Genomic DNA, 27,438 nt, shown 5'->3' on the forward strand with positions numbered 1-27,438 from the left:
CAGTAGCGAAGACGTGGACTCAACCCAGGTGCCCATCAACAGTGGACTGGATAAAGAAAGTGTGGTACACAGACACCATGGAATACTAGGCAGCCATAAAAAACATGAAATCCTGTCCTTTGCAGTAACGTGGATGCAGCTGGAGGCCATTATCCTAAGCGAATTAACACAGAAACAAAACCAGATTCCCCATGTTCTAACGTGTAAGTGGGAACTAAACATTGCGTACACAGGGGATCCGTAGACACTGGGAATCCAAAAGCGGGAAGGAAGGGAGGAAGGGAAGTGTTGAAAAACTATCTACTGGGAACTATGCTCATTATTTGGGTGATGAGATCAATAGAAGCCCAAACCCCAGCGCCACACAATATTCCCCTGAAACAGTACCGCCATGTACTCCGTAAAGCTAAAATTAAAGACAAACAAACAAAAAACAGAAAGAAAAAAGTATCTCCAGGTAGCTGTGTTGTAATTTTATTTCATGACAGCACCGTCTTCTCTTTGCCTGCGCCTGGGTCTCCTAGTGTGCTGCTTACGGGATGCCCACGTGCCACAGAGTTATTGCCCGAAGTACCAGTGGGCTGTGCAGGGGATGGGCTCCTCCTTCCAGATGGTCTGCAGCCTCTGGGACCATGCAGCCACCATCTCCTTTCTTTCTTCTTCGGATGCAATTTCAGGAGCAAAACTGATCTGAGGGGCAAGGACTTTAAATCCACAGAAGTGTAATGTGCCGTGCTAAAGCCACAGGGGAAGAAAAGAACTCATTAGAAACTACACCTGTTACGTACCATTCAGTTAAATGATGTAAGGGGGGAAATGGTGTGAAACAAACCTTCAAAAAATCATGAAACAACCTTAATGTTACAAGGCAAGTGAAAGCGAAACTTCCCTGTGGCTTTAGGATGCAAGCCTTGCATAAGAGCAGTGAAGAAGCTGGGGCAGCTGGAATTTCCAAGTTCTATTTTTATAACTGCAATTAACCTACAATCTTTGCAACTGATTCAGACACCAAACATGATAGTTCTGCTTGATTGGGCAAATTATGGTACATTCACACTATAGATTATACCAGAATGAGGTTATTCTAGCTATAATGTGTACCATGGGAGTTTGTTCAAGGTATCTGTTAAATGAAAACAACAACAAATTTTAAGCAGTATTTACAATATACCATAAGAGCAGTAAACGTAATAAACCTATAATAAAAATTATGTATGTGAGAAAATATATAGGCCTTAAGAAAATAAATCAAATGATTTAAAGTGATTCTTTCTGAGGTGGGGGGATTAAAGGGACTTTCTGTTTTTATATTTCATATTGTCTCTTTTTTTTGTTTGCCATAAAATGTACTTCTGCAAACTGAAAAAAAAGTAAAGATTTTTTTTTTTTTTGAGACAGAGTCTCGCTTTGTCGCCCAGGCTGGAGTGCAGTGGCTGGATCTCAGCTCACTGCAAGCTCTGCCTCCCGGGTTCACGCCATTCTCCTGCCTCAGCCTCCCGGGTAGCTGGGATTACAGGCACCCGCCACCTTGCCCGGCTCGTTTTCTTTTTTGTATTTTTAGTAGAGACGGGGTTGCACCGTGTTAGCCAGGATGGTCTCGATCTCCTGACCTCATGATCCGCCTGTCTCAGCCTCCCAAAGTGCTGGGATTACAGGCTTGTGGACCGCACCCGGCCAAGATTTTTTTTTAAAGCAAGAAGAATTTGAACTTGGCTAATGACACAGAAGAGACCCGCTGGCCTGTGAAGAAGCAAGCTCAGGCTTGTAAGCTGTGATTTCCTTCAGTAGACGGTAAGTAATTGGAGCCACACACTTTCTCCTTTCAAAGAGGATCACTTTTTTTTCTAAGAATATCACACTCAACCCTCTGCATTACGTCCTTTAAAACCCACACCCTCACCTAGGCCTGCGCTGTCAGGTGAGGCGTGAGAGGCCCACACACCACTTTTTACATTTTTTTTCCTCGGGCAACATGATTTTATTTATTTATTTATTTATTTATTTATTTATTTATTTTATGACTCAGCATGAGAGTTTCCATTTTTTCATAGAAAAGTTTAATCTATTCATAGTTATTGTTTTATTGCTGTGTTTGGGCCTGTTTCTTAATTTTCTTCTTTGTCTTGTTTTTTAAATTGACTATGAAGTTTTAATTGAACAGCCAATTAACACATGTAGTTATGCGTTGCATGGTGTTTTGGTCAGTGATGGACTGCATGTGAGATAGTGGTCCACTAAGATTATAATGCCATATTTTATTTATTAAAATTTAGTTAAGATTTATTTTATTATTTTTATAGATGAGGTCTCACTCTGTTGCCCCAGCTGGGTGCAGTGGCATGATCGTAGCTCACTGGGCTCAAGTGATCCTCCTGCCTCAGCCTCCCTAGTAACTGGTAGTACAGGCACATGCCACCATGCCTAGGAGATGGGTGTGGGCTGGCTCCATAGGCCCCTTGCCCGTATGGGGGTTGGCATGGCCAGCAGAGGCCAGCATGTGGCCATCAGAATGTAGGGCCTGGGGCGCCACTTGCCAGGGTCCAAGGGCAGTGCTGCTCTCACCAAGCACTGCCAGAGCATGTGGACAGCCTTCACCCGCATGGATCACAACACACGCAGGGCCACCTTGGGGCTTCTCTGCTGACCAAGAGCAGACATCAGGCTAAGCAGGTTTGGCTTAGCTTCTGCCCAAACTATATCAAAAGCTATAATTAGCACATATTCTCCCTATCGGTCAAGCTTTTCAAATCTGTCAAGTAAAACATATAAAAGGGTCAAAATGTTATAATTTTCTGTATCCAGGGGAGTCAAAATGGTGTGGGGCATCACGCTTCCATCCCATCTCATCTCACCCCTCGGGGAGCTGAGGGCATGTATGTGTGTGTGCGTGTGTGTGTATAGATGTGTGCATCTGTGTCTGTGTGTGCGTGTGCCAACTAGCAAGGGATCCACTTGTAGCTGGTCTACCTGCAGTGGCCACAGGAAGTACCGAAAATCCCCATTGACTCCTGTCTTCATGTACATCTCGGCCGTGCCTCCTGTGGTTACGGAAAGGAGCGCTAGTTTACCCTGCAAGGGAGAAAGCAGATGCATTTGTGTGGACTCCAGAAGAGGAAGGAAATGTTACCGAGCCTCTAGCACATGGGCTTAGCACAGCCAGCAGGGAACATGCGTGTGGGCACCCTCCAGGGATGGACAAATGCAACACTCCCATCCATAGGTGACAGTGACATCCCAACAGGAGGAGGAGACAATCCAAGTGAATGGATCAAGCCTACACAGAAGCTCTAACATGCCCAGGTTGCTGGTGGAAACCAGGTTTCCATGATGCCATGTGTGATGGATACAGCCGAGGCACTGACCACAGGACAAGGTTCCCAGCACACAGGGCCGCTCAGTAAGTGGTAGCACCATTCGTGGTCCAAGACACATCTTGGTTACTCAATATGTTTCCCTTACATGCATTTGTTTTCTGAAGCTTTTAGAATTTAAAAATCATTCCTTTTTTTTTTTTTTTTTTTGAGATGGAGTCTCACTCTGTCACCCAGGCTGGAGTGCAATGATGTGATCTCGGCTCACTACAAGCTCCACCTCCCAGGTTCAAGCCAGTCTCCTGCCTCGGCCTCCCAAGTAGCTGGGACTATAGGCACCTACCACCATGCCCGGCTAATTTTTGCATTTTTAGTAGAGACAGGGTTTTACCATGTTGGCCAGGCTGGTCTCGAACTCCTGGCCTCAAGTGATCCACCCACCTCGGCCTTCCAAATTGCTGGGATTACAGGCGTGAGCCACTGCACCCGGCCTTAAAAATCATTCTTTTAGTAAGAATTCATAGCTACCACGTGTTGCACATCTACCAGGTTCCAAGCTCTCCTCACCCTGCCATGTGGGTGTCACATGATCTTGGTCTCACAGCAGGCACATGATGCTCAGGGGAGTGAACCTGTGCCAGGCCAGGGCTGGACTCTGCACCAAGAAGGAGATACTCCCTCTGGAGCCAGGGCTGACTGCTGGGTTGCCCACATAAGGTTGCCCAGGTCCCCCGTCACCTGACAGCTGGCCCACTCCCTTGTTTGCCACGTATGTGGTATGCTGTGGATGTGTCTGCAGCCCCACTAGACAAAAAGCTCCACGACTTCAGACATGATGCCGTGCCCGCTGTCTGCAGCACATGGTGCTTTGTACATAGTGGGAGCTCAATGTATATTTGCTAAGAAAAGAAAGCAAACTAGAAATATAACTTGATAGAAGATGCATCCCTCCGTCCCCTCACTCCAGCTATCCACAGTGATCCTTTTCCAAGAGCCATACCTGGAGCAAACCGGAATCGTAGAATCCTGGGACATCGAAGGCAAAGCCCCGGCACAGCACCCTATCCATCCAGCCCTTCAGGATGGCCGGCACGCTGAACCAGTACAGCGGGAACTGTGGGCGACAACACCAAAGAGAAACTGAGGCTGCGGCTCACCTCGGGTTTCCTAGTTTGGTCTATCTGGTGATTTGGAATGAAGCCCACAGCCCTCCTCTTCCCTGGCAGCTGAGTAGGTGAGGGTAACCCATGTGGTCAGCTCTGAAAGGTGCAGTGGGGACGTGAGACGGGAATGGGATGACAGTGGTCCTTGTTGCTGTTACAGGTAGCTCTGCATCCTCCGGTGATAACAGACCCTGATGCTGGCCCCGGGCAGGCAGGGAGGGGATGAGGAGCTCTGCATGACGCTGACATTGGAGCAGCAGTCTGTGACTAAGCCAATCGAAAGGAAGGGTGGGGAAAAGCATGCCCTTTCCCCTGCCTGGGGCGTGTTGTTAGCATCTGGGAGTCGGACTGAGTTAGGTGCTAGCAGCTACGGATTTTGACACCAACTAAAGTCATATGTTTGTATTCCATAGACCAGCAGTAAGATCTCCCTGTCTCATAGATGCCCTAACATTACATCCAGTGTTACTGCCTGGGAAGGGAAATGAACATAGGCAATCATCTGTTATCAAAGGTGGAAGCCAATGTCTCATGTGCTTTTGATATAAAACAAACTCAGGACTTGGCATTGAAACCCAGGCTCCACAACCTGCTGCTGTGTGACATTAGCAAGTTACTTGACCTCCTTGTGCCTCCTTTTTCCTGATTCATCAAATAGGGCTACTAATAGTTCATAGCTCACAGCATCCTGGTGAGGATTTGAGGACACACCACAGTGCCCAAAACAGAATCAATGCTCAGTGAGTGGTGGGCTCTGATCTTAGTGGTGTAGTAGTGATGAGTGACATTTTTATTAATGTTGAATAAAAAAATAACTTATAATGCAGACCCTCTGGACAAAGTATCAGAAAAAAAGGGAAGGTAGGGAGATGCGGTGAAATGAAGTGAGGCAAGACAAAGACCATTAGAGAAAGGCCAGGCCTTAGCCTACCCAGCCACCGGCTGATGGGAGTGGAGTGGGAGCGAGGAGGAGAAGCGGGCTCCATGTGGCCGGCCGACGCGAGGGGGACAGGAGAAGCAGAGCAGAGAGCTCAGTGTGGTTCTGCAGGGACCACGTGCCCCAGGATACAGGCCCGTCGTACTGGCATGGTATTAAAGCACAGATGGTAAACTGCATGGTCACCTAGGCCTGAGGACTATGAGTCCACCCACCTGTAATTAGGACGAAGAACATCCTGCACTTTGGCCAGATTAGCAGCTCACGGTCTGAGTAAAGAAATGGCTGGTGTCAGGAAAGGGTGCGCAGAGGCAAGCCTGGGTAGGGATGAGGCAACCCTCTTCCTGCACATGTAGGTTGCTTTTATGAAGGTTTGGGAACCTCATCATTCTGGACATGTGGTTTTGTCTGGAAAGTGGTCACACGCCCCTTATCCCCTGCCTTGCACTCACATGGTGGCCTCATGAGAACAGTGCTCTCATTCTCCCACCCATTCCCCGTCCTCAAGCAGGGTTGGAAAACAGAAATGATCTGAACCAGTCAGATCCCATGCTTGGAAATTCTGGATCTAGGGGATCCAGTCCCTGGCATGCAGTGAGAGAGAACAGAGCCAAGAGGCAGAAAAGAGCAGATGGAAATCCGAGGATGAGAGCAGCTACAACTCTGCCCGTGGGATCCAGGAGGCCCAAGTGACCAGAGCCCTTATAATAGATGCCCCTTTCTTTCTAGTTGGACAGGAATTTCTGTCAACCCCACAATACCCTCAAAGCTCATGTGTGTACTCTGCTGCCAGGTTTCCACAGTCACAGCCATGCCTGCACATCTTCCTTGCAGTGGCGGGAAGTGGCCTGAGGAGTTAGCACTCCTGGAGGCTATTTGGTGGGGCCAGTTCACTCTGCAGTGGCATCACCTCCTTCTGAACAAATACAGGAAGTGGCTGGGTTGAGGGTGAAGCAACCACTGAGAGGATAGAAAGCAGAAATGTTCCTCTTAATGATCAGGATATTTAAGTCAGGCTGTTTAAGGAGATGCATTTGGCCTGATTTACCCTGATAAACATTTGTGCAGAGAATTGTGGTTCTCAAGCAGCCCCAGAATGTTTCAGGGTAGGAACTGGAAGAGAAGGGAAGCAACATGACTGGCAGGTTTCAGATGATTCTTGGACGACTGGGCTAATGGAAAGATCCTTCATTCCTATCTACATGGCAGTCGGGATTTGGAGTGAGTGATATTGGCTACATGGATATCTTTACCCCATTAGGTAAAGTGTTAAAAGTAGTGTTACAACTAGGTAAAGTGTTTAAAGTAGTGTTGTAACTAGGTGAAGTGTTGTAACTAGGTGTTGTAACGAGGTTATAATATTTGCTCAGTAAGCGTGCAACTGTGCTGAAAGCATTGATGCCACTTCTAGAAGCAGCACCAAACTCAATATTCAGAAAGAGTTTGTACATAAGATGAATCTGATTCAATATATTAACTGGAGAACAACAAACCTGAAATATTACTAGGTCAGCCTCCCGAACCTTTTTCTGCTCATCAGTGATGTCGCCAGCCAGAGACCTTTGCTTGTAGGCTTTGTAGGTTTCCATTCCATAATTGAAAACCTCAGGATTAGAAAGAGCAGCTGTGGGGGAAGAGGCCAAACATTCTCACTCCTAGGTGGGCATCCACAGCCCGTCCCAACCATCCCAGTAGCACTGTGTATACTGGACTTCTCAGAGCAAGTCAAAGACTTGCTGCAACCTGACCAGAAGCTGTACCCTGGGTCCAAGCTAGGGAAAGAGAAGCAGCCTGGGAGGGCCGCTGACTGAGCTCTTCCTACCTAGCAGGTGCTGTGCTCTACACACATCACCTTTCTTCATAACAACTGGTGAAACTGGTGTATTTCTCAATTTACCAGAGAGCAAACTGAGACCTAAGAGAGGCTGGATGTCTTGCTCAATGCCAAGCAGGTCTAAAAAAATAAACTCTACACTTTAATTTCATGCTCACCTCCACATTTTTTAGTATTTGTGTCTCAATTTACATATTTTATATTGTGTATCTCTAACTCTTAACAGGTCACCGTAGTGATTATTGTTTTTGATAGCTTTGTCTGTTAGACTGATACTAGTAATGAGTGGATTGCACACAACCTACTAGTATTAGAGTGTTCTGTGTACTTACTTACTTTTACCAGTGGGTTTTACATCTTCAAATGTTTTCTTTTTGCACATTAGTGTTTTTCTTTCATATTGAATTCCCTTTAGCATTTCTTATAAGGTGGGTCTGGTGGTGGCGAATTCTCTCAGTTTTTCTTTGTTTGGGAAAGACTTTCTCTCTCTTTCAGAGTTGAAGGCTAGATTTTCTGGGTACAGTATTCTTGGTTGACAGTTTTGTTCTTTCAGCACTTTGAAAATGTCCCACTCCCTCCTGGCCTGTATGTTTTCTGTTGAGAAGTCTGTTGCCAGATGAACTGGAGCTCCTTTATGTTATTTGCTTTTAGGATCCTCTTTTTGTTCTTGACCTTTGAGAGTTTAAGAGACTGGACGGCCATATCCACAACACCCTCCTCACAAACTACCCAGCACCAACTGTGTGGGAAATTTCCTCCCACATCAGAGGTTCTACACTGGAAAAAGAGATCAAGGTGGACAATCAGCTTCCCAATTTTCTGGGATTCCCAGAAACAGGCAGGAAGGAAACCTGTTCTTGCCTCATCCCACGGGAAACATCAGGAGAGCCTAAATTATATGCCTTGGGGTAGTCCTATTTGAGTCAAATCTGTTTATTCTATGACCAGGATATTTGTCTCTTTCTCAAGTTTCGGAAAATTTTCTGTTATTATTTCTTTGAATAAGCTTGCTATGCCTTGCTCTTGCTCAGCTCCCTCTTAGGCACCAATCATTCTTAGACTTGGTCTTTCGAGGTAATTTTCTATATTTTATAGGAAATCTCCATACCTTTTTCTTTTTACTGCTCTGTGTATTTTCAAATCGCCTGTCTTTGAGCTCACTGAGTTTTTCTTCTGTTTCATCCATTCTGCTGTTGAGAGCCTCTAATGAATTTTTCAGCAAATGTATTTCTAGTTCCAAGATTTCTGTTTGCTTTTTTAAAAATTATTTCAATCTTTTTGTTAAATTTAGCTGATACATTTCTGAATTGCTTTTCTCTGTCATCTTGAAGATTACTGAATTTCCTTAAGAGTGCTATTTTGAATTCTTGGTCCGAGAGCCCAAACAGTGCCGTCTCGTTAGATTCAGTCACTGGTTCCTTGCTTTGTCTATGTGGAGAGGTTATGGCTCCCTGTTTACTGTCATTTCTTGTGGATAACATCTATTTATTTCAGTCTTCTATGTCTCACTTGTTTTCATTTTTATTACATATATTTGCTTAGAAAGTCTTTGCAATTTTCTTATTAAATTTCTTTTTTTTTTTCCTCTACTAAGTCACTGCCTCCTTTTTGGTACTAGATGGTGGGTTTGCCTCAGCTCTACTAACTGTTCTGAGTGACGCCCGTCCTGAATGTGAGAGGTTCCAAAGGGGATAGCATGGTGGTGTGGGGAGGCTGGCTAGCAGTTCATGCCCAGGAAACCTGTTGAATGTACCTCCACAGTGTGGTGCTGCTGAACAGCCACTCTGGTTTGGCATCTCCTTTGGCTAATTTATAGATCAGAGTTTCCAGGGCTGGAGACGATACTCCCATCTCCCTTCTTTGTCTCTGGCTGTTGTCAGGGATATTTCTTCCTTTAGGCTCTCCTGATGTTTCCCGTGGGTTGAGGCAAGAACAGGTTTCCTTCCTGCCTGTTTCTGGGAATCCCAGAAAATTGGGAAGCTGATTGTCCACCTTGATCTCTTTTTCCAGTGTAGAACCTCTGATGTGGGAGGAAATTTCCCACACAGTTGGTGCTGGGTAGTTTGTGAGGAGGGTGTTGTGGATATGGCCGTCCAGTCTCTTACTGTCGCTTGCAGTTTTTTCACTTCTGTGGTCTTGGGTACTGCTTCATCCTCATACTTGACTTCTGGGATATTGCTGGTGATCATCTCAGCGCTATCTATTTGTTTTTGGAAAGTGAAGCTAGCTTGCTTCTATAATGCCATTTTGCAGCTGGAAGTCAACATAAAGTAAAAAACATAAAGATGGTTTTTACAGCTAGAGCATTTATCCCATGACTCACCAGTGATATCTTTCCTTGTGGCCCTCGGCTCAAAGTTCATGGCGTATAAATCAGACACTGTGACCGTGCAGCCCTGCCTGCTCAGTTCATCTACAGCCACATTCTTCAAGGATCCGTTGAAAGACCTGGGTTCCTCGTGCGCATAGACAATGAGTACTTTCTTACCTAAATCAGGATAAGAAACAGTTTCTCTTGAAGAACAACCTCTCTCTGTTAAATTCAGTGGAGACTAAGATGCAAATTGAACATTTAGGTGTGTCATAGTAATTGAAGCTAAGAAATAGCAAATTTTCTTTTCTTTCTCTCTCGCTTTTTTTTTGAGACAGTCTTGCTCTGTCACCCAGGCTGGAAATGCAGTGGCATGATCTCAGCTCATTGCAACCTCTGCCTCCCAGGTTCAAGCAATTCTCATGCCTCAGTCTCCTGAGTAGCTGGGACTACAGGTGTCTGCCACTACGCCCAGCTAATTTTTTGTATTTTTAGTGGAGATGGGGTTTTGTGATGTTGGCCAGGCTGGTCTTGAACTCCTGGCCTCAAGTGATCCACCCGCCTTGGCCTCCCAAAGTGCTGGGATTATAGGCATGAGCCACCGCACTTGGCTAGAAACACCAAACTTTCTTTTCTTTTCTTTCTTTCTTTTTTCTTTTCTTTTTTTTGAAACAGAATTTCGCTCTTGTTGCCCAGGCTGGAGTGAAATGGCATAATGGCATAATCTCAGCTCACTGCAATCTCTGCCTCACAGGTTCAAGCAATTCTCCTATCTCAGCCTACCGAGTAGCTGGGATTACAGGCATGCACCACCAAGCCTGGGTATTTTTTTGTATTTTTAGTAGAGACAGTTTCTCCATGTTGGTCAGATTGGTCTCGAACTCCCAACCTCGGGTGATCTGCCCGCCTCGGCCTCCCAAAGTGCTGGGATTACAGGCATGAGCCCCCGCACCTGGCCCCAGAAATACCAAACTTCCTAATAGGTAGCAGTTTTAAAGTAATGGGCATTTAAAAAATCCAGTTATTCATAGCTCAACATCATTTGAGATTACTAATATATAAAAATACAATGGGTCAAATTATATCTCCTCAAAAATACCACCACTAAGTATTTTAAAAGACCAACTTAATTTGATTGTGCTCTATAAGAAGGTTTAGACCAGCTCCCTAACATCAAAATAAAGAACTGCTGGAATTAATCTTTCATGCTAACCCTGCATTTACACATATCAGCTACAGGCACCTTTCAGTGCGGCACGGTTCTGCTTCCATCTCCCCCGGTCCATCAAAATCTGACACTTAAACAAAACCTGAGGAATCAGACCCGCTGGTCTGGCGGGAAGGCAGGGCCACATGGAGCCCATCTTTCAGTGGTGATGCTGATAACAAAGAGGACTCTAGGAATAGAATCAGGCCTTCCCAGCACTGGCTGTATCGTTCACACCAATACTGCTTCTGGAGCAGTATTTTCCTCATTGGAAAGAGTCTCCAGGATTATAGACTGACTTCCTCTGGGAGGCAGCCTGGTGATTTGCTTAATTAAATTTACCCTGGTAACCTTTAAGAGGATGTTAAACTCTTGATTTAAATTTTTCACAATGAGATTTAAGGAGAAAATACACATATCAGTTTGAAGCAACGGGTTTCAGGGCCCTGAGCTGACTACAAAGGTCGAATTCCGTAAGTCAGATTAATGGCTAACATTTTAATCTTACTTTCTCAGACTCTTATTTCAATAAAGGAACTATACTTAGGGGCTTCACAGGAGAATAGATGCAAATGAAATACCTACACCAGTGGTTCTCAACTGGGGGCAGTGTTGTGCCTGCCAGGGGACATTTCTCAATGCCTGGAGACATTTTGGCTTGTCACAGTTAGTGGGGAGGGGTGCTACTGGCATCTGGTAGGCAGAGGCCAGGGATGGTGCTAAACATGGTGCACAGGATAACCCCCCAAAACATAGGATTATCTGGCCCAAAATGTCAGTAGTGCCAAGGTCGAAAATCCTAATCTACACTATAATGTATAGTATAAGGTGAACCTGTGTGTTCTAACATGAAAGGCTCTCCATGTTACATCGTTAGGTGAAATAAAAAAGTTGCAAGATTGCGTGTTCGTGTATATGTGCAGACAAGCAGTTGCAAAAGTAAAGATAGAATCCTACTGAATTTTTACCCAAGGTGCCTCCTGGGGTTCATTCACTTGAGCCCCTGCTATGGCCCAGGGATAATTTCAGGGCCTAGAGGCACAGCAAAGACAGGATAAGCAGGGCCCCACTTTTGAGGAACTTACATTCTGAAGGGAGTCGAAAGGAACAACAAAACAAGAGAGAAAATAGAAAACAAAATAATTCCAGATAGTTTATACACTTCCATGTGGCTTGGATTTTTCATGACAATGTATTCAGTTTCTGATGAAGAGTCTAACTCCTACCTGGAAGGTCAATGTGGGAGGGTCACTTAAGCTCAGGAGTTTGAGACCAGCCTGGGCAATACAACAAAATCCCGTCTCAAAAAACAAAAAACAAGTCTTACTCCGCAATAGTGACTCATTACCTGCCATGGCGTAAGAAGACGGATTCTTTCTCTCTGATTTGGTGGGTGGCTGGGGCTTTCATGTACAGTCTCTCTTCCACGAGCCCAGCAATCTGGAAGACAAAACGAATCCAGGGGAGGTGGGGAGAGGCACAGGTGAGGTCGGCTGTACCACATCTAGGCGTCACTGCTGCTTCCTGACAGACATGCAAACACATCAGAGAAAGACCTCTTGAGAGAGGCCAGAAATCTTCTGGAGATTTAGGACTCAGAGGACAAGCCATGCAGGATGTCAGAACCCACTTTTTTCTTTTTTGAGAGGACTCAGAAACTTCCATCCAGACAGTCATATAGCAAAGGACCTAGGAAATGAGCCACGGTAGGAAGCAGGAGATGAGCCTCCTTGGCCTTCCTGCTTTCCCCAATTTTCCCCTTCAGATCGAGCAGAAGAATGGGGGGTCAGTGAACCGCCACACGGGCGGCCTGCACTTTTCCCCTTCAGATCGAGCAGAAGAATGGGGCTCAGTGAACCGCCACACGGGCGGCCTGCACTTTTCCCCTTCAGATCGAGCAGAAGAATGGGGCTCAGTGAACCGCCACACGGGCGGCCTGCACTTTTCCCCTTCAGATCGAGCAGAAGAATGGGGGTCAGTGAACCGCCACACGGGCGGCCTGCACTTTTCCCCTTCAGATCGAGCAGAAGAATGGGGGGTCAGTGAACCGCCACACGGGCGGCCTGCACTTTTCCCCTTCAGATCGAGCAGAAGAATGGGGGTCAGTGAACCGCCACACGGGCGGCCTGCACTTTTCCCCTTCAGATCGAGCAGAAGAATGGGGGGTCAGTGAACCGCCACACGGGCGGCCTGCACTTTTCCCCTTCAGATCGAGCAGAAGAATGGGGGTCAGTGAACCGCCACACGGGCGGCCTGCACTTTTCCCCTTCAGATCGAGCAGAAGAATGGGGGTCAGTGAACCGCCACACGGGCGGCCTGCACTTTTCCCCTTCAGATCGAGCAGAAGAATGGGGGTCAGTGAACCGCCACACGGGCGGCCTGCACTCCTCGGCTGGTGCCAGACACTGGTGGGTCAGCAACGGCAATTGTTGGTCCTTCCCCTCACTTGAAAATAATGGGAGTTGGCTTAGACCCAGGTTCTAACCAGAAGCCTCAGAGACTCTCCAGGGATGCCGTGGAGGCCAGAGGAGACCCCCACGTCGGACAGACGTGGTGCAATTTCCAGCTCTGCCTGTTGTAGCTGTTGGCCCTGCAGCACATCCCTCCACCCCTCTGTGCCTCAACCTCCTCATCAGCAAAGTCACAGCATGGCCCAGAAGAGTGAGCGAGAGACAGTTACAATGTGCGGTGGCTGGCACACAATGGGGCTATGAAAAAATGTGAGTTCTCCCCAGGGGGGCCTTTGGCCTCACCCTCTCCTGGCCATCTCTGAAATTCTGGCTTCCTTCTGGGAGAGACAAGGAGGCTCCAACAAACCCACTCTCCCTACCGGAAAAAACAGCTCAGATAAAACTTAACAACAAAAAAGCAAACAACTCAATGCAAAAATGGGCAGAGGGCTTGCATAGACCTTTCTCCAAAGAAGATGTATGAGTGGCCAGTAAGCCATGAAAAGATGCTTAGCACCACTAATCATTAGGGAAATGCAAATCAAAACCACGATGAGATCCCATCTCACGCCCGTTAGAAAGACTACTACTACCAAAAAAACAGAAAGTAGCACGTGTGGGTGGGAGGCAGAGAAACTGGAACCCTGTGCACCGCTGGGGAAAGGTCGAGTGCTGCAGCTGCTGTGGAGGTGCTGTGCCCCCAAAAATTGCAATTAGAAAATTAGAATTAACATGTGACTTAGCAATTCCATTAGTTACTCTGAACCCAAAAAACTGAAAACAGGGTCTTCAAAACCACTTGCCCACCCATGTTGAAAGCAGCATATTCCACAACAGCTAAAACATGAAGGCAACCCAAGTGTCTATCAGGACATGAATGAAAACAGCCAGAAAATTCTACCCTTAAAAGTGTTTAAAATGAGGTCAGGCACTGTGACTCACACCTGTAATCCCAGCACTTTGGGAGGCCGAGGCAGGTGGATCACCTGAGGTCAGAAGTTCGAGACCAGCCTGGCCAACATGGCGAAACCCTGTCTCTACCAAAAATACAAAAATTAGCTGGGCGTGGTGGTGTGCACCTGTGATCCCAGCTACTCAGAAAGCTGAGACAGAGCGAGACTCTATCAAAAAAAAAAAGAAAGAAAGAAAGAAAGAAAGCAGTTAGAGTGGTAAATTTTATGTGAGATGTTCTTTACCACAGTAGGAAAAAATGGGATAAAAAACGAAACAATGCAGAGAGTGTGACTAGGGCTTAGTGTGAGGACATGCATCCTGCGTGTTGTGTCCAAACGACAACGTGAACCTATCAGTGTGTCTTCACAGCAAAACAAAAAGCACAGAGACACACAGAAGTGGTGCTTGTCCACACCAGGACTAGAATCTTGAGCACTGGCCTGAATGAGCATCTTCCAGGGCCTGCTCTCTACCTCCAGCTATCCAAGAGCACAGGCATAGGGCTGGGGTCTGCAAAATACTGCAAGAAGTGAGGTGGGTGCAGAGGAGTGGGCTCCACCCAGGCCAGCTGCCCTGTGGACATAAAGGAAAAGAAGTTACATCATTGTGGCTGAAGCTGAGTGGGGGGCAGGCATGGGACTTAACAGAGTGGGGCACTGCCACCCCAGAAGGAGTCAGACAGCTCTGACCACTCCAAATACCCAAAGTTGGGTTCAAACCCTTCCCCGTTCTCTTGACTTCACTGGACAGCTGGGAACCTGCATCTTTGGTGACTCAATATCCCCACTCTGGTTCCCTAAGGACAGACCCTGAATTGATTCCAGGAAACCCTGTGTCCAGGGAGACACTACACTTCCTAGGCTGCCTTGCAGTTGAGACGGCCAGTGAGGCGTCCGCAGAAGTGACAGCAGGGCTTCCAGGAAATACCCTCAAGAAGCTAACTCAGCTGGGGCTGGGAGGTGTGGGAGCTGGTTCCCTCCGGCTTTGTCCATGGCTCTCTTCCCAGCTGGACTGTGGATCGTCCTGGGGATGGAGGCTATGCACCAAGGACGGGGAGCAGAAATATCAAAGAAACCTGGATTCCTGAGGGCTGCAAGACGGTGGTGGTTTGCTAACTGCAGATATTTGTGTTTATGTATTTTCCAGGCAGAAACATCTACAATGGCACTGAGTCTGTAGGGAGGGTTATGGCCTGTCAGTCTGAAACTGCATAAGGGCTCCAGGCACAGGCTTTGTGTCCAAGCACCTTGGTGTGTTTAAGGCACATCACAGCACCGGAGAATGTGGGAGAGGTCACATTCATCCATTCAAAGTGCAGGAAGGTTCCTATTCTGACACTAGCAACATTTACAGGGGTGAACCTAAAGCTGGGCAGTGAGGAAGGAAAGGAAAGAGAAAGTTTATGAATACAGGTGGTATTGTTTGAACCGGTCAGTTGCACTGTAAATCACAATAAAATATCACTAAAACAGAAGAGTTGGCCTCCCTGAGGATGAGGCCTTTGGGTCTCTAGGCATTTGCCAGCTCTCCTAGCCTAGGGGCAGGGGCACCTGCACAGCCCTCTGCTTTCCCTAGAATTACCAGCAGCGAGCATATGTCAGGGAGAGACATAGTTGTCTTAGCACTGAGGCTGAAACCCTGGATGTTCTTGGGAGGGCACTGATTGTGAAGAACAAGCTACTTGTCTAGTCCCTGGAGGTCACTCCTCAAAGCCTCCCGATGAGGCAAGTTTATAAGATACACGCTCCCCAAGCCAGCAGTGACACCCACGCTTGGCAGTGAGAAGTAGGGCTCTAACTTAAGTAGGGCTGTGAGCCAAAAAGGCGGGTCGGGAAAGGGATTTATCTTAAAGGAAAAAGAGAGGACAGTGAATGACCTCATCATTAGCTGGGAGGCTCAGGAGTGCCCTGGTAGATAGTGACTGTCTGGAGGTGACTTTGTAGAAAGCAAACTTTGGCTGTCACAGCGCACAGGGAGGCCTGGGAAAGCCCAGGGAAGCAGAAGTCTGGTCGGTGAGGCCGAGGAGGAGGGCCCTTCTTCTGACTCTGTGGGCGTGGCGTGGCCAGGCAGCTCAGGGGTTGGCCACCTTCTTAGGTTGCTCTCAATCAATCGGGAACTTGGAGAGAAGGCGGCTGCCCCTGGCGCACACCATGGAGGGACCCTGAGGCCAGCAGGGAGCAGGTCTAAGGTGAGGCAGGTGCTCTCAGGTTAAAAACAGGGGAAGAATCTGAAGGAGAATTGCAGACAGGCCCCCAGGAGGAAAGGTCAAGGTGGAGGCGAAACTGAGATTGGAAGGTGAGTATGGAGCCCGGAGTCACGGAGGTTCCGGAGCGGGTGATGGTTTCTGAGACGCTCCAGGCTCTTCGCGAGTTCTGTGAAAGCCGCTGGAGTTGACTCCGTTACTAGCAGTGAGTGGGACAATTCCTAACCCACACACACGTTCGTTCAGCTGGACCCCTCCTGGCAGGAGGGCTCACCTCTGGGCAGGTGCTGTGCCAGGTGCTGGGGCCACAAGACAGATAAGAAGGGAATTTTGTACTTTTCGGGCAGAGGGCGGGGGTGGGCAAGAAACAATAAACAAGCCGGCAAAGAAAGTGCCACAGAATTCCAGGTGACGGTAAGTACCAGAACCATGGTACCTAATAGTGATAAGCAAATACTCTAATGGACCAAACAGCAGGGGAATGTTTGCTATTTTAGATAAGTGCTCCAGGAAGGTGTCTCAGAGCAGGGACTGGTGACCTGGAACCAGCCACACAAAGATCTATAAACAAAAGTCCAGGTAGATGGGATAGTAAGTTAGGGCCTGAGACGGGTGCTGGTTTCAGGTTCAGGAAACAGCAAAAAAAGTCTGAGCTAGGCTCAGTGGCCTATGCCTGTAATCCCAGCACTTTGGGAGGCTGAGGCAGGAGATCACTTGAGCCTAGGAATTTGAGACCAGCCTGGGCAACATAGTGAGATCCCATCTCTACCAAAGATTTAAAAAAATTAGCCAGGTGTGGTGGCGCATGTCTGTAGTCCCAGCTGCTCAGGGGGCTGAGGTTAGAGTTTGCTGCACTCCAGCCTGGGTGACAGAGTGAGACTCTGTTTCAAGAAAAAAGAGAAAGTAAAAGAAAAAAAAGAAAGCCTGTTTGGCTGAACTATGGTTAAAAAAAAAAAAAGAGTTGGGTGGTGGTAGATGCAGTCAGGGAGGTGGGAGGGGTCTGACCCCTCCTAGGGTAGGGGTGAGGATTTTATTCTAAGCCTGACAGAAAGCCCTTGGAGCCTCTTAAGCTAGAGAGTAATATGGAATGATGGCCAGCTGTGGTGGCTCACACCTGTAATCCCAGCATTTTGAGGGGCCGACATGGGGGGATCGCCTGAGGTCAGGAGTTTGAAACCAGCCTGGTCAATGCGGCAAAACCCCATCTCTACTAAAAAATACAAAAATTAGCCAGGTATGGTGGCACGTACCTGTAGTCCCAGCTACTTGGGAGGCTGAGTCAGGAGAATTGCTTGAACCTGGGAGGTGGAGGTTGCAGTGAGCCAAGATTCTGCCATTGCACTCCAGCCTGGGCAACAGAGCAAGACTCTGTCTCAAAAAAGAAAAAAAAAGAGTGATACGAAATGATTTACCTTTGTAAACGTTGCCGGTGTTTCTGCAGCCTGGGGAAACACCTTATCCTGATTCCCAAAGTGACTGCCCGAAGACATGTTGTTTGTATGAAATGCTTCATTTTCCCTCCTCTAGGCAGCGCATCCATTCTTCAGTGTCCCCAGCTCACCACACCCTATTGTATTCCTTGGCCCAGTTTACATATTTACATCATATGCCTGGTGGCATGTGAGTCTGTGACTTCTGTCTCCATCCCCCTAGTGGTTCAGAATAAGAATCTGAGGTCCAAGAGCTGAGTGACTCAGCTCTATTTGAGTGACTCAGCTCTATTTGAGTGACTCAGCTCTATTTTCTATACTATTTGAATTAGTAGAGAAAGACTCCAACCCAGGCCCTTGACGTGCAGTGCATCACTGTTCACTTCACCCCAGGCACTTCCCTTGGCACCCCATCCACAGCAGTGAGTTCTCTCCCTTGTCGGAAACTATGCACCTACCCAGGCCTACAGGAGAAAAGAGCCATGTGCTTATGAAACTGTACATACCAGGTCAAATGGGCTCTGATATTTTTGACGTGTACATTATTTGATTTGAATCAGCATGCAGAAGTTATTTTGTAATGTTTTCACTTTATTTCCTGTGCCTCTTTCCATGTGGACAAGTCCCCCTGCTGGGCATTCTAACAGACAACCCTTCACAGTGTATTCAGCGTGTATTCGTGCTGCTGCTAAACCATTGCCTGCATACCCTTGTGTGCCCATCTTCCTATTTCTGGGACCTTAGGTTATTTCCATTTTTTCCCCAGCACTATAAACAGCACAGCTAGAAGTGTATATTATTTAATACATATTCCTTTTCATGTTTGCTTTGGCTGAGATCTTCGGAGATTAAAGGTTAAACTGATTTATTTTTTCACAGATTAAAGGTTAAAGAAGCTGATTTTTGGCTGCGCATAATGGTTCATGCCTGTAATCCCAGCACTTTGGGAGGCGGAGGCAGGCGGATCACCTGAGGTCAGGAGTTTGAGACCTGCCTGGCTAACATGGTGAAACCCCATTTCTACTAAAAATACAAAAAATTAACTGAGCGTGGTGGCTCGCACCTGTAATCCCAGCTACTCGGGAGGCTGAGGTAGGAGAATAGCTTGAACCTGGGAGGCGGAGGTTGCAGTGAGCTGAGATTGCGCCATTGCACTCCAGCTTGGGCAACAGAGTGAGACCCTTCTCAAAAAAAAAAAAAAAAAAAAAAAAACAGGGCCGGGCATAGTGGCTCATACCTGCAATCCCAGCACTTTGGGAGGCTGAGGCGGGCAGATCACGAGGTCAGGAGTTCGAGACCTGCCTGACCAACATGAAACCCGACTCTGCTAAAAATACAAAGAATTAGCCAGGCGTGGTGGCGCGCGCCTGTAATCCCAGCTACTCAGGAGGCTGAGGCGGAAGAATTGCTTGAACCCGGGAGGCGGAGGTTGCAGTGAACCGAAATCGTGCCACTGCACTCCAGCCTGGACGACAGAGCGAGACTCCATCTCAAAAATAGTAATAATAAAAAAAGCTTATTTATTTTTTTCAGAGAGATTATAGGTTAGAGAAGCTGATTTTTTTTTTTTTCCAGACTGCCACAATGCCCTTGACAAAGGCGGCGCAAACCAGTGATTCAGCCGCACCTTCAGGGCAGCGCTGGGCAACGCACGGGCCTAAACCCGGGTACCCGATTTACAGACTGACCTCGGGCCCGCTGATTCCTACTTGTAATGTGACTATGATACCCGCACCCGCTCCATAGGCTTGAGGGCAGATTCAACCAGACGATTCGACACCGGGGCCCTGCGTGCGGGCGCGTTCAGTTAGAGCCAAGTACGATCCTAGGTTCAGAATGGTTCCTGGCCTGGGCGCGATGACCCACAGGGCCATATGGCCGGCCAGGTGAAATCCCAGGGAGCGTTCTGACCCTCCAGTCCGGGAACTATCCCTCCCAAGTCCCCCGGTCCCCGACTGGGGATCACTCACCCTCCGACCAGCGCACGCCCCAGTAGGAGCCGCAGGGCTGGAACCCTCGTCTCCCCAAGGACCGCTCTCGGAGTTGCCCCAGGTTCCGGCCGCACAGGGTCGCGCACTCGCAGACGCCTGGCGGGCAGGAGCGCTGCGACTGCGCCCTCGGGGACCAGGCACAGGCGCCAACCCAAGGAGCCCAGAACCCGCCCCGAGACGCGGGACAGCAGGCGTCTTTCCGCAGCAAGCTGGCCAAACAGAAGCCCCGCCCACTCTCCGTCCCGCCCATGTTCCGCGCCCCGCCCGGAGCCCCGCTCCACACCCCGCCCCGGCGCCCCGCCCATACCCGCCCCGGAGCCCCGCCCACACCCCGCCCCGGCGCCCCGCCCATACCCGCCCCGGAGCCCCGCCCACACCCGCCCCGGAGCCCCGCCCACACCCCGCCCCGGCGGTGCGGCGCCTCGCTCCACGCCCTCCCACGCCCAGGCCCCGCCTCCACGCCGGCGTCCTGCCCCACTCACACCTCGCCCCGGCCCCTAAGCTCTGTCCACTCCCCGCCCCTGAGGTCCGCCCGGGGCCTCGTCCCGCGATCCGGGATTGGGGAGGACCCTGCTGGCCTCCAGGGAAGTGGAAACTGGATTGATAGAAATCCAGCGCGGGGACGCTGTGCCGAGAAGAGGGACGCCCCTGCCCTGCGCCTCCCGCTCCCCGTCCCTGGCAGGTATCCCGGTTACAGAATGAGGGTCCGTGGTGCAAAAGAAAGAATGAGCCACTGATACACTCATCAGCTTGCTCGGATCTCCCAGGGAGTTAGGCTGGTGAGAGAAACCAGTCCCAAAGGTCACTCACCGACGGCGCCGCTGGTGTACTGGTATTATGCAAGATGCTCCCCCAAAGGTCACGCACGGATGGTTCATTTCTCCAAAAAACAGAGGAGAGAAATGCAGCACTTATTAGCGGTGCCCAGGAGTTAGGGAGGCGGGTGCGTGTGGCTATAAAAACGCATCCCAGGGGTTGCCTGTGAAGGAAATCTGCGTCCCGCGGAACGCAACACGCCGTTGGGATACTGGACCGTCCTTTGTGAGATGTCACCATCGGGAGAAACCGGATAAAGGGTGCATGGCTCCACAGAAAAAGTTCAATTAAAGGAAAATGGTTTAAGGCCAAAGAAATGCCTAGAAAATGGGAAGTCTTGGAACCAGAGCCAGTGGGGGGTTGGGGGCGGTGCTGGTGAACAGTTTGGGCCGATTGTCTTTCTCCAGCGCTTGCTGGATTCTGCCACCCCATTTGGCAGCCACCTGCCACTGTGACCTCTCCAAGTCCCTTCTCCAAACTCTATACCTTGATTTCTGGTGTCCTAGAAATAGAGACCAGAAACATTGATGTCCCACTCTAACAACAGAGCAGAAGGAAGGAAGGTTTCCCCTGTGTTTAGAATGTTCCTAATGAAAATAACTGCAACTGTTGATTGCACTTCCTGAGGGTCGTTGGGACTTTCCCTCTCATATACTTACTGGTTCATTCATTCGTTCGTTTTGCTGTAACTCACAGTGGCCCTCGCCATCCTAAGGTGCAGTGCTGGCATTGATTGGTCTATGTATTGATGATGTCTTCAGAGGTGAGAATGTGCCCTCTCTCTGAGATGCCCTTTTGCCCCTAAGCTCCCCAGCGGGGAACAGGCTGCCTTGTCTCGTGAGTCTTGATCCTGGGAGCAGCTTTCATTTAGAAATGGCACAGCAGGTCCTGGGAGCATTGGCGCCTGCGCGCCCATCATGCGAGTCTGTGATGCAACGTCACCACCTTGTGGCAGCGAGGAGATATCACAACGTGGACTGAGCAAGTTGCTCCCTGCTTAGGGTTGAAAGCTGGACTGGCGTAGTTCCCTGGGTCTTTTGAATCGTGTAAGTTGAACGGTGGTAGATTCCAGGACAGTTCAGGAGGAGCCCATCCTCAAAAGGAAAATAACAGAACTTCCTGCTAATCTGGTATTGGAGCTGAGCAATTACTGCAAACAAATGAGATGTGACCATAACTGCATCCCGAGTTTGAGGAGGAGGACATGCTACTAAAACGAGATAGTCAGCTCCAACGACAAACATCATATCTGGGGTTTCCAGATTCTCGCTTTTCATGTAATCCCCAGCCTTAGTGGAATGCAAGAGTCGGAGTCGGCATTCTGGGCAGGAAGGCAGGTGAGGCAGGTACACATCTCTTCTCCCCAAAGTCCCATATTTCTAATTCTGGATAAAATGGACCATCATGGTGCTAAGGTAAGGCTAAACTAGCTGAGCCACCTCCTGAAGAGGTCATTGCTTTTGTTTTTATTTAATGAGATTTCTTTTCCTTCTACTACCAGCATCCCCATTCCTTTGGAAAACTGCTTCTTCATAACAACATAAAGGTTTTTGGATTTTTTGTTTTGGTTTGTGCGTAGCAAAATCTGTATAACATGAAATTTACTATTTTCACCATTTTAAGTGTACAATTCAGTGGCATTAATTACCTTCAGAGTGCTGTGCAACCATTACAACTATTTATTTCCAAAACGTTGTCATCATCCCAAATAGAAACACTCAGGGTCGGGCACCATGGCTCATGCTTGTAATCCCAGCACTTTCAGAGGCAGAGGTGGGCAGATCACCTAAGGTCAAAAGTTTGAGACCAGCCTGGCCAACATGGTGAAACCCTGTCTCTACCAAAAATAAAAAAAATTTGCCAGGTGGTGTACACCTGTAATCCCAGCTACTCAGGAGGCTGAGGCAGGAGAATTGCTTGAACCCAGGAGGTGGAGGCTGCAGTGAGCTGAGATCGTGCCACTGCACTCCAGCCTGAACGACAGAGACCCTGTCTCAAACAAAAACAAAAACAGGCCTGGCGCAGTGGCTACCGCCTGCAATCCCAGCACTTTGGGAGGCCGAGGCGGGCGGATCACGAGGTCAGGAGATCGAAACCATCCTGGCTAACATGGTGAAACCCTGTCTCTACTAAAAATACAAAAAAATTAGCTGGGTCTGGTGGTGGGTGCCTGTAATCCCAGCCACTCGGGAGGCTGAGGCAGGAGAATGGCATGAACCCGGGAGGCGGAGCTTGCAGTGAGCAGAGATGGTGCCACCGCACTCCAGCCTGGGCGACAGAGCAAGACTCCGTCTCACAAAAAAACAAAAACAAATAGAAACATTGCACTCATTGGATAATAAATCCCCATTCTGCCCTCCTTCCACTCCTGGTAGCCTCTAATCTACTTTCTGTCTCCATGAATTTGTCTATTGCATGATTTCTTATAAGTGGAATCCTACAAGATGTGGCCTTTTCACTCAGCTTGTTTCCCTCAAAAACCTTGTTGCTGAGTTTCATCCATGTTGTAGCATGTATCAGAAGTTCATTCCTTTTTGTGGCTGAATAATAGAAAAATGTGTATACCACGTGGCCAACATGGGGAAACCCAATCTCTACTAAAAACACAAAAATTAGCTGGGTGTGGTGGTGGCACCTGTAATCCCAGCTACTCGGGAGGCTGAGGCAGGAGAATTGCTTGAACTCGGGAGGCGGAGGTTGCAGTGAGCTGAGATCGTGTCATTGCACTCAAGCCTGGGCAACAAGAGCAAGACTCTGTCTCAAAAAAAAAAAAAGAAAGAGAAAGGAAGGAAGGAAGGAAAGAAGGAAGGAAGGAGAGAAAGAAAGAGAGAGAGAGAGAGAGAGAGAAGAAAGAAGCCATGAAGGAAGGAAGGAAAGAAGGAAGGAGAGAAAGAAAGAAAGAAAGAGAGAAAGAGAGAAAGAAAGAAAGAAAGAAAGAAAGAAAGAAAGAAAGAAAGAAAGAAAGAAAAGAAAGAAAGAAAGAGAAAGAAAGAAAGAAAGAAAGAAAGAAAGAAAGAAAGAAAGAAAGAAAGAAAGAAAGAAAGAAAGAAAGAAAGAAAGAAAGCAACGAAGGAAGGAAGGAATATACCAGGCATTGTAATGATTATTGGTGTACGAGTGTCTGTTTCAGTCCCTGTGTTCAGTAATTTTGGTTATACACCTTGGAGTGGAATTGTTGGTATTACAACAATTCTATGGTCATTCTATGAGGAACAGCCAAATTCTTTTCCACAGTGTCTACACCATTTCACATTTTCACTAACAACGTACGCAGGTTCCAACTTCTCTACATTCTCACGCACATTTGTTATGTTTCTTTTACTCCCTGTAAATTATAGCCATCCTTGCTAGAGTGAAGTGGTATCTCATTGTGGTTTTGATTTGCATTTCCCTAAGGACTAATGACTTTGAGTATCTTTCAGGTGCTTACTGGCCATTTGTATACCTTTCTTAGACAAATGTCTATTCAAGTCCTTTGCTGACCATTTAATTTGGTTGTTTGTCTATTTGTTGTTGAGGTGTAGGTTTTTTGTTTGTTTTTTGAGACAGTTTCACTCTTGTTGCCCAGGCTGGAGTGCAGTGGCATGACCTCGGCTCACTGCAACCTCCGCCTCCCAGGTTCAAGTGATTCTCGTGCCTCAGCGTCCCGAGTAGCTGGGATTACAGGAATGCGCCACCACATCTGGCTAATTTTGTATTTTTGTATTTTTTAGGGACAGGGTTTCTCCATGTTGGTCAGGCTGGTCTCAAACTCCCGACCTTAGGTGATCCACCCACCTCGGCCTCCCACCACGCCCGGCTGAGTTGTAGGTGTTCTTTGTATATTCTGGATGTTATCAGATACAGGATTTGCAAATATTTTCTCCCATTCTGTAGGTTGTCTTTCACTTTCTTGAAAATGTCCTTTGATATAAAAGTTCCACATTTTTATGAACTCCAATTTACCTATTTCTTGTTGTTTCTTCCTGGGCTTTTAGTGTCTTGTCTAAGAACCCATTGCCAAACACAAGACCATGAAGATTTACTCTTACGTTTTCCTCGATATGACTTTAGTTGTTATATTTAGGTTGTGAATTATTTTTCACATATGCTGTGAAGTAGAGCCCAACTTTAGCCTTGCATGTGGAAATCCATTTCTCTCACAGCATATATTAAAGAAACTATTATTTCATCAATGAATGGACTTGGCACTCTTGTCAAAAATTCATTGGCCACAGACGTATGGATTTATTGAGGATCCCTTGTACATCTCTTGCAGCTTTCAAGATTCTCCCTTTGTCTTATACAGGCATATCTGCCTTATTCTGCTTCTCTTTATAGTACTTCCACAGATGTTGCATTTTTTTACAAACTGAAGGTCTGTGGCAATCCTGTGTCAAGCAAGTCTATCTATATGTGATCAATATTATTATCAATTATTATATTGTGAGTCCTCAGAAAGGTTACATAATCTGTTGACACCTCTAGCATGGGGTGGTGACACATATAACAGATACTGACACCCTGTCAGTCACCGAACTGTGTGTGGATTGATCAAAGCAATCTTTGAGTGAGTCTAGTTTCCCCTCTGGTAAGACCTACCTAAATGGAGAAAAAAATATTTTCTCAGCACTTACATTAATCTAGATTTACATATAGTTGTCCTCCTGTATTTGTGTGTTCCATATCTGCTGATTTCTGTTGATGCAACCAACCTCCAATGGAATATATTTGGGAAAAAAAAAAAGCAAAACAACAATAGAAAAATACAAATAAAAAAATACAGTGTACCAACTATTTATATAGCATTTACATTGTATTAGATGTATGAGATTACAATGGAATCTAGAGATTATTTACAGAATATGGGAAGATGTGCAAAGGTTATGTGTCAATACTATGCCATTTTCTATCAGGGATTTGAGCATCTGTGGATTTTGATGTACGTGAGGGGTCCTGGTCCCAGTCCTCCATGAATACCCAGGATTGACTACATATTTTTGGATGTTAAACCACCTTGCAGAACTTAAAAAAAAGTTATCAAGTAAACAATCTTCCGGTGAAATAGTCCATATCAGTACCATCCTTCAAGTATGAGTTGTTTATCAGTCAGATTACTATTAAGGCTGACATAACTTTGATCAGACCATGTTTCTGAACAATTCATATGCCTGAACTGAACATTAGTTTCTCGTTCTCATGCAACACAGAACCTGTTTTTCTTTGCACATTGTCTGATTTTCATATGTGCTTGACACTTATAAGTTCCTATGGCTTTATTAGTGTGTAGGATTTTCAACTGTATCATAGGACTTGGGAATATGGAGAGAATGGCCGGGCGCGGTGGCTCACGCCTGTAATCCCAGCACTTTGGGAGGCCGAGGCGGGCGAATCACGCGGTCAGGAGATCGAGACCATCCTGGCTAACCCAGGGAAGCCCCGTCTCTACCAAAAATACAAAAAAAATTAGGCAGGCGTTGTGTCAGGCGCCTGTAGTCCCAGCTACTGGGGAGGCTGAGGCAGGAGAATGGCATGAACCCGGGAGGCAGAGCTTGAAGTGAGCCGAGATTGTGCCACTGCACTCCAGCCTGGGCCACAGAGCGAGATTCTGTCTCAAAAAGAAAGAAAGAAAGGAAATGGAGAGAATGGAAAATGTAAGAAGGAGTGTAGACACTAAAATCTTAGACTCAATACCCTTATGACACATGGCCTTCTTCTAAGGAGGGTAGGTTCCTGTCTTAGTCTGTTTTGTGTTGCTGTAAAGGAATACCTGAGCCTAAGTAATTTATAAAGAAAAAAGGTTTATTTGGCTAACGGCTCTGAATGGTTGGAATGTTCAAGGTTGGGTATCTGCGTCTGATGAGGGCCTCAGATGCAGATGCCCTACTCATGGTGGAAGGCGAAGGAGAACTGGAGTGTGCAGATATTACATGGCAAGACAGTAAGCAAGAGAGAAAGGAGGGAAGTCCAGGATTGTTTCTAACAACCAGCTCTGGAAGAACTCACTCACCCCTGAGGGAGGGCACTCATCTATTCATAAGGATCTGGCCCTGCAACCTACTTACCTCCCATTAAGTCCCACTCCAACATTGGTGATCAAATTTCAACTTGAGGTCAGACTTGGTGGCGCTCACCTGTAGTCCCAGCTACTCCGGAGGCTTAGGTGGGAGGATTGCTTGAGCCCAGGAGTTCACGGCTACAGTGAGTCATGATCACACCACAGCACTCCAGCCTGGGTAACAGAGCAAGGCCCTGTCTCTATGAAAACAAGAAAAAAGATGAAACACATTTCAACATGAGGTTTGGAAGGAACAAACATCTAAATCACAGTAGTTCCTGACCTGAAGCTATTGTCATATTATTGATGTATATAATTTAGAAATATGTCATTAACAGCCAATACTTAGGTCTACAAAACTCTTAAAGTGGCCAAAGCAAGTGCCTTTGAAACCAAAGTGGCATTAAAAAAAAAAAAAAAAAAAAAATCTACTGGTTTTCTTAGTAAGTCTTGAAACAATGCACCATAGAGATCCTGTCTTATCTATATAGCTAGAGAGAATAACAAATTTTACTTTTATCACAAATAAATTTTGTCTTAATATGACTTTTATTTATATTTATCTTTTTACATTTCAAAAACACTATGTTATTCCATTGAATGACTTATAATTCTTGAGTTACCTGGACACTGTATTGTCATTGTCAGTTACTATATTTTGCATGCATTACTTAGTAAAGAAAAATCTTTACCAAGGCCTGATTTCTCAGGCAGATTGATATAATATATAATTAAAGGTGTTATCAATAAACAAGAAGTTTCTCAAGAATATTATCTGTTTGTTCATAAATTAC

General features: G+C 47.0%; 1 protein-coding gene across 6 annotated transcripts; it reads right to left on the minus strand.

The window, feature by feature from the left end:
- Positions 1 to 452: 452 nt before the first annotated feature.
- NQO2 (N-ribosyldihydronicotinamide:quinone reductase 2) lies at positions 453 to 26,780 on the minus strand. 6 transcript variants are annotated; one of them, XM_030928988.1, is made up of 7 exons: positions 26,721 to 26,780; positions 12,112 to 12,203; positions 9,569 to 9,733; positions 6,905 to 7,035; positions 4,312 to 4,425; positions 2,968 to 3,069; positions 453 to 735 (listed from the first exon to the last, which is right to left on the minus strand). In XM_030928988.1, exons 2-7 carry the CDS (start codon positions 12,116 to 12,118, stop codon positions 559 to 561), a joined length of 696 nt encoding a protein of 231 aa, XP_030784848.1. In that variant the 5' UTR covers positions 12,119 to 12,203; positions 26,721 to 26,780; the 3' UTR covers positions 453 to 558. The 6 variants fall into 6 exon arrangements, with proteins under 6 accessions (XP_030784848.1, XP_030784847.1, XP_010360104.2 ...); XM_030928987.1 differs by lacking the exon at positions 26,721 to 26,780 and adding an exon at positions 26,652 to 26,681; XM_010361802.2 differs by lacking the exon at positions 26,721 to 26,780 and adding an exon at positions 19,771 to 20,028.
- Positions 26,781 to 27,438: the final 658 nt, after the last annotated feature.

The sequence above is a fragment of the Rhinopithecus roxellana genome, chromosome 4 (genome assembly GCF_007565055.1).
Source record: "Rhinopithecus roxellana isolate Shanxi Qingling chromosome 4, ASM756505v1, whole genome shotgun sequence".
Lineage (NCBI taxonomy): Eukaryota > Metazoa > Chordata > Mammalia > Primates > Cercopithecidae > Rhinopithecus > Rhinopithecus roxellana.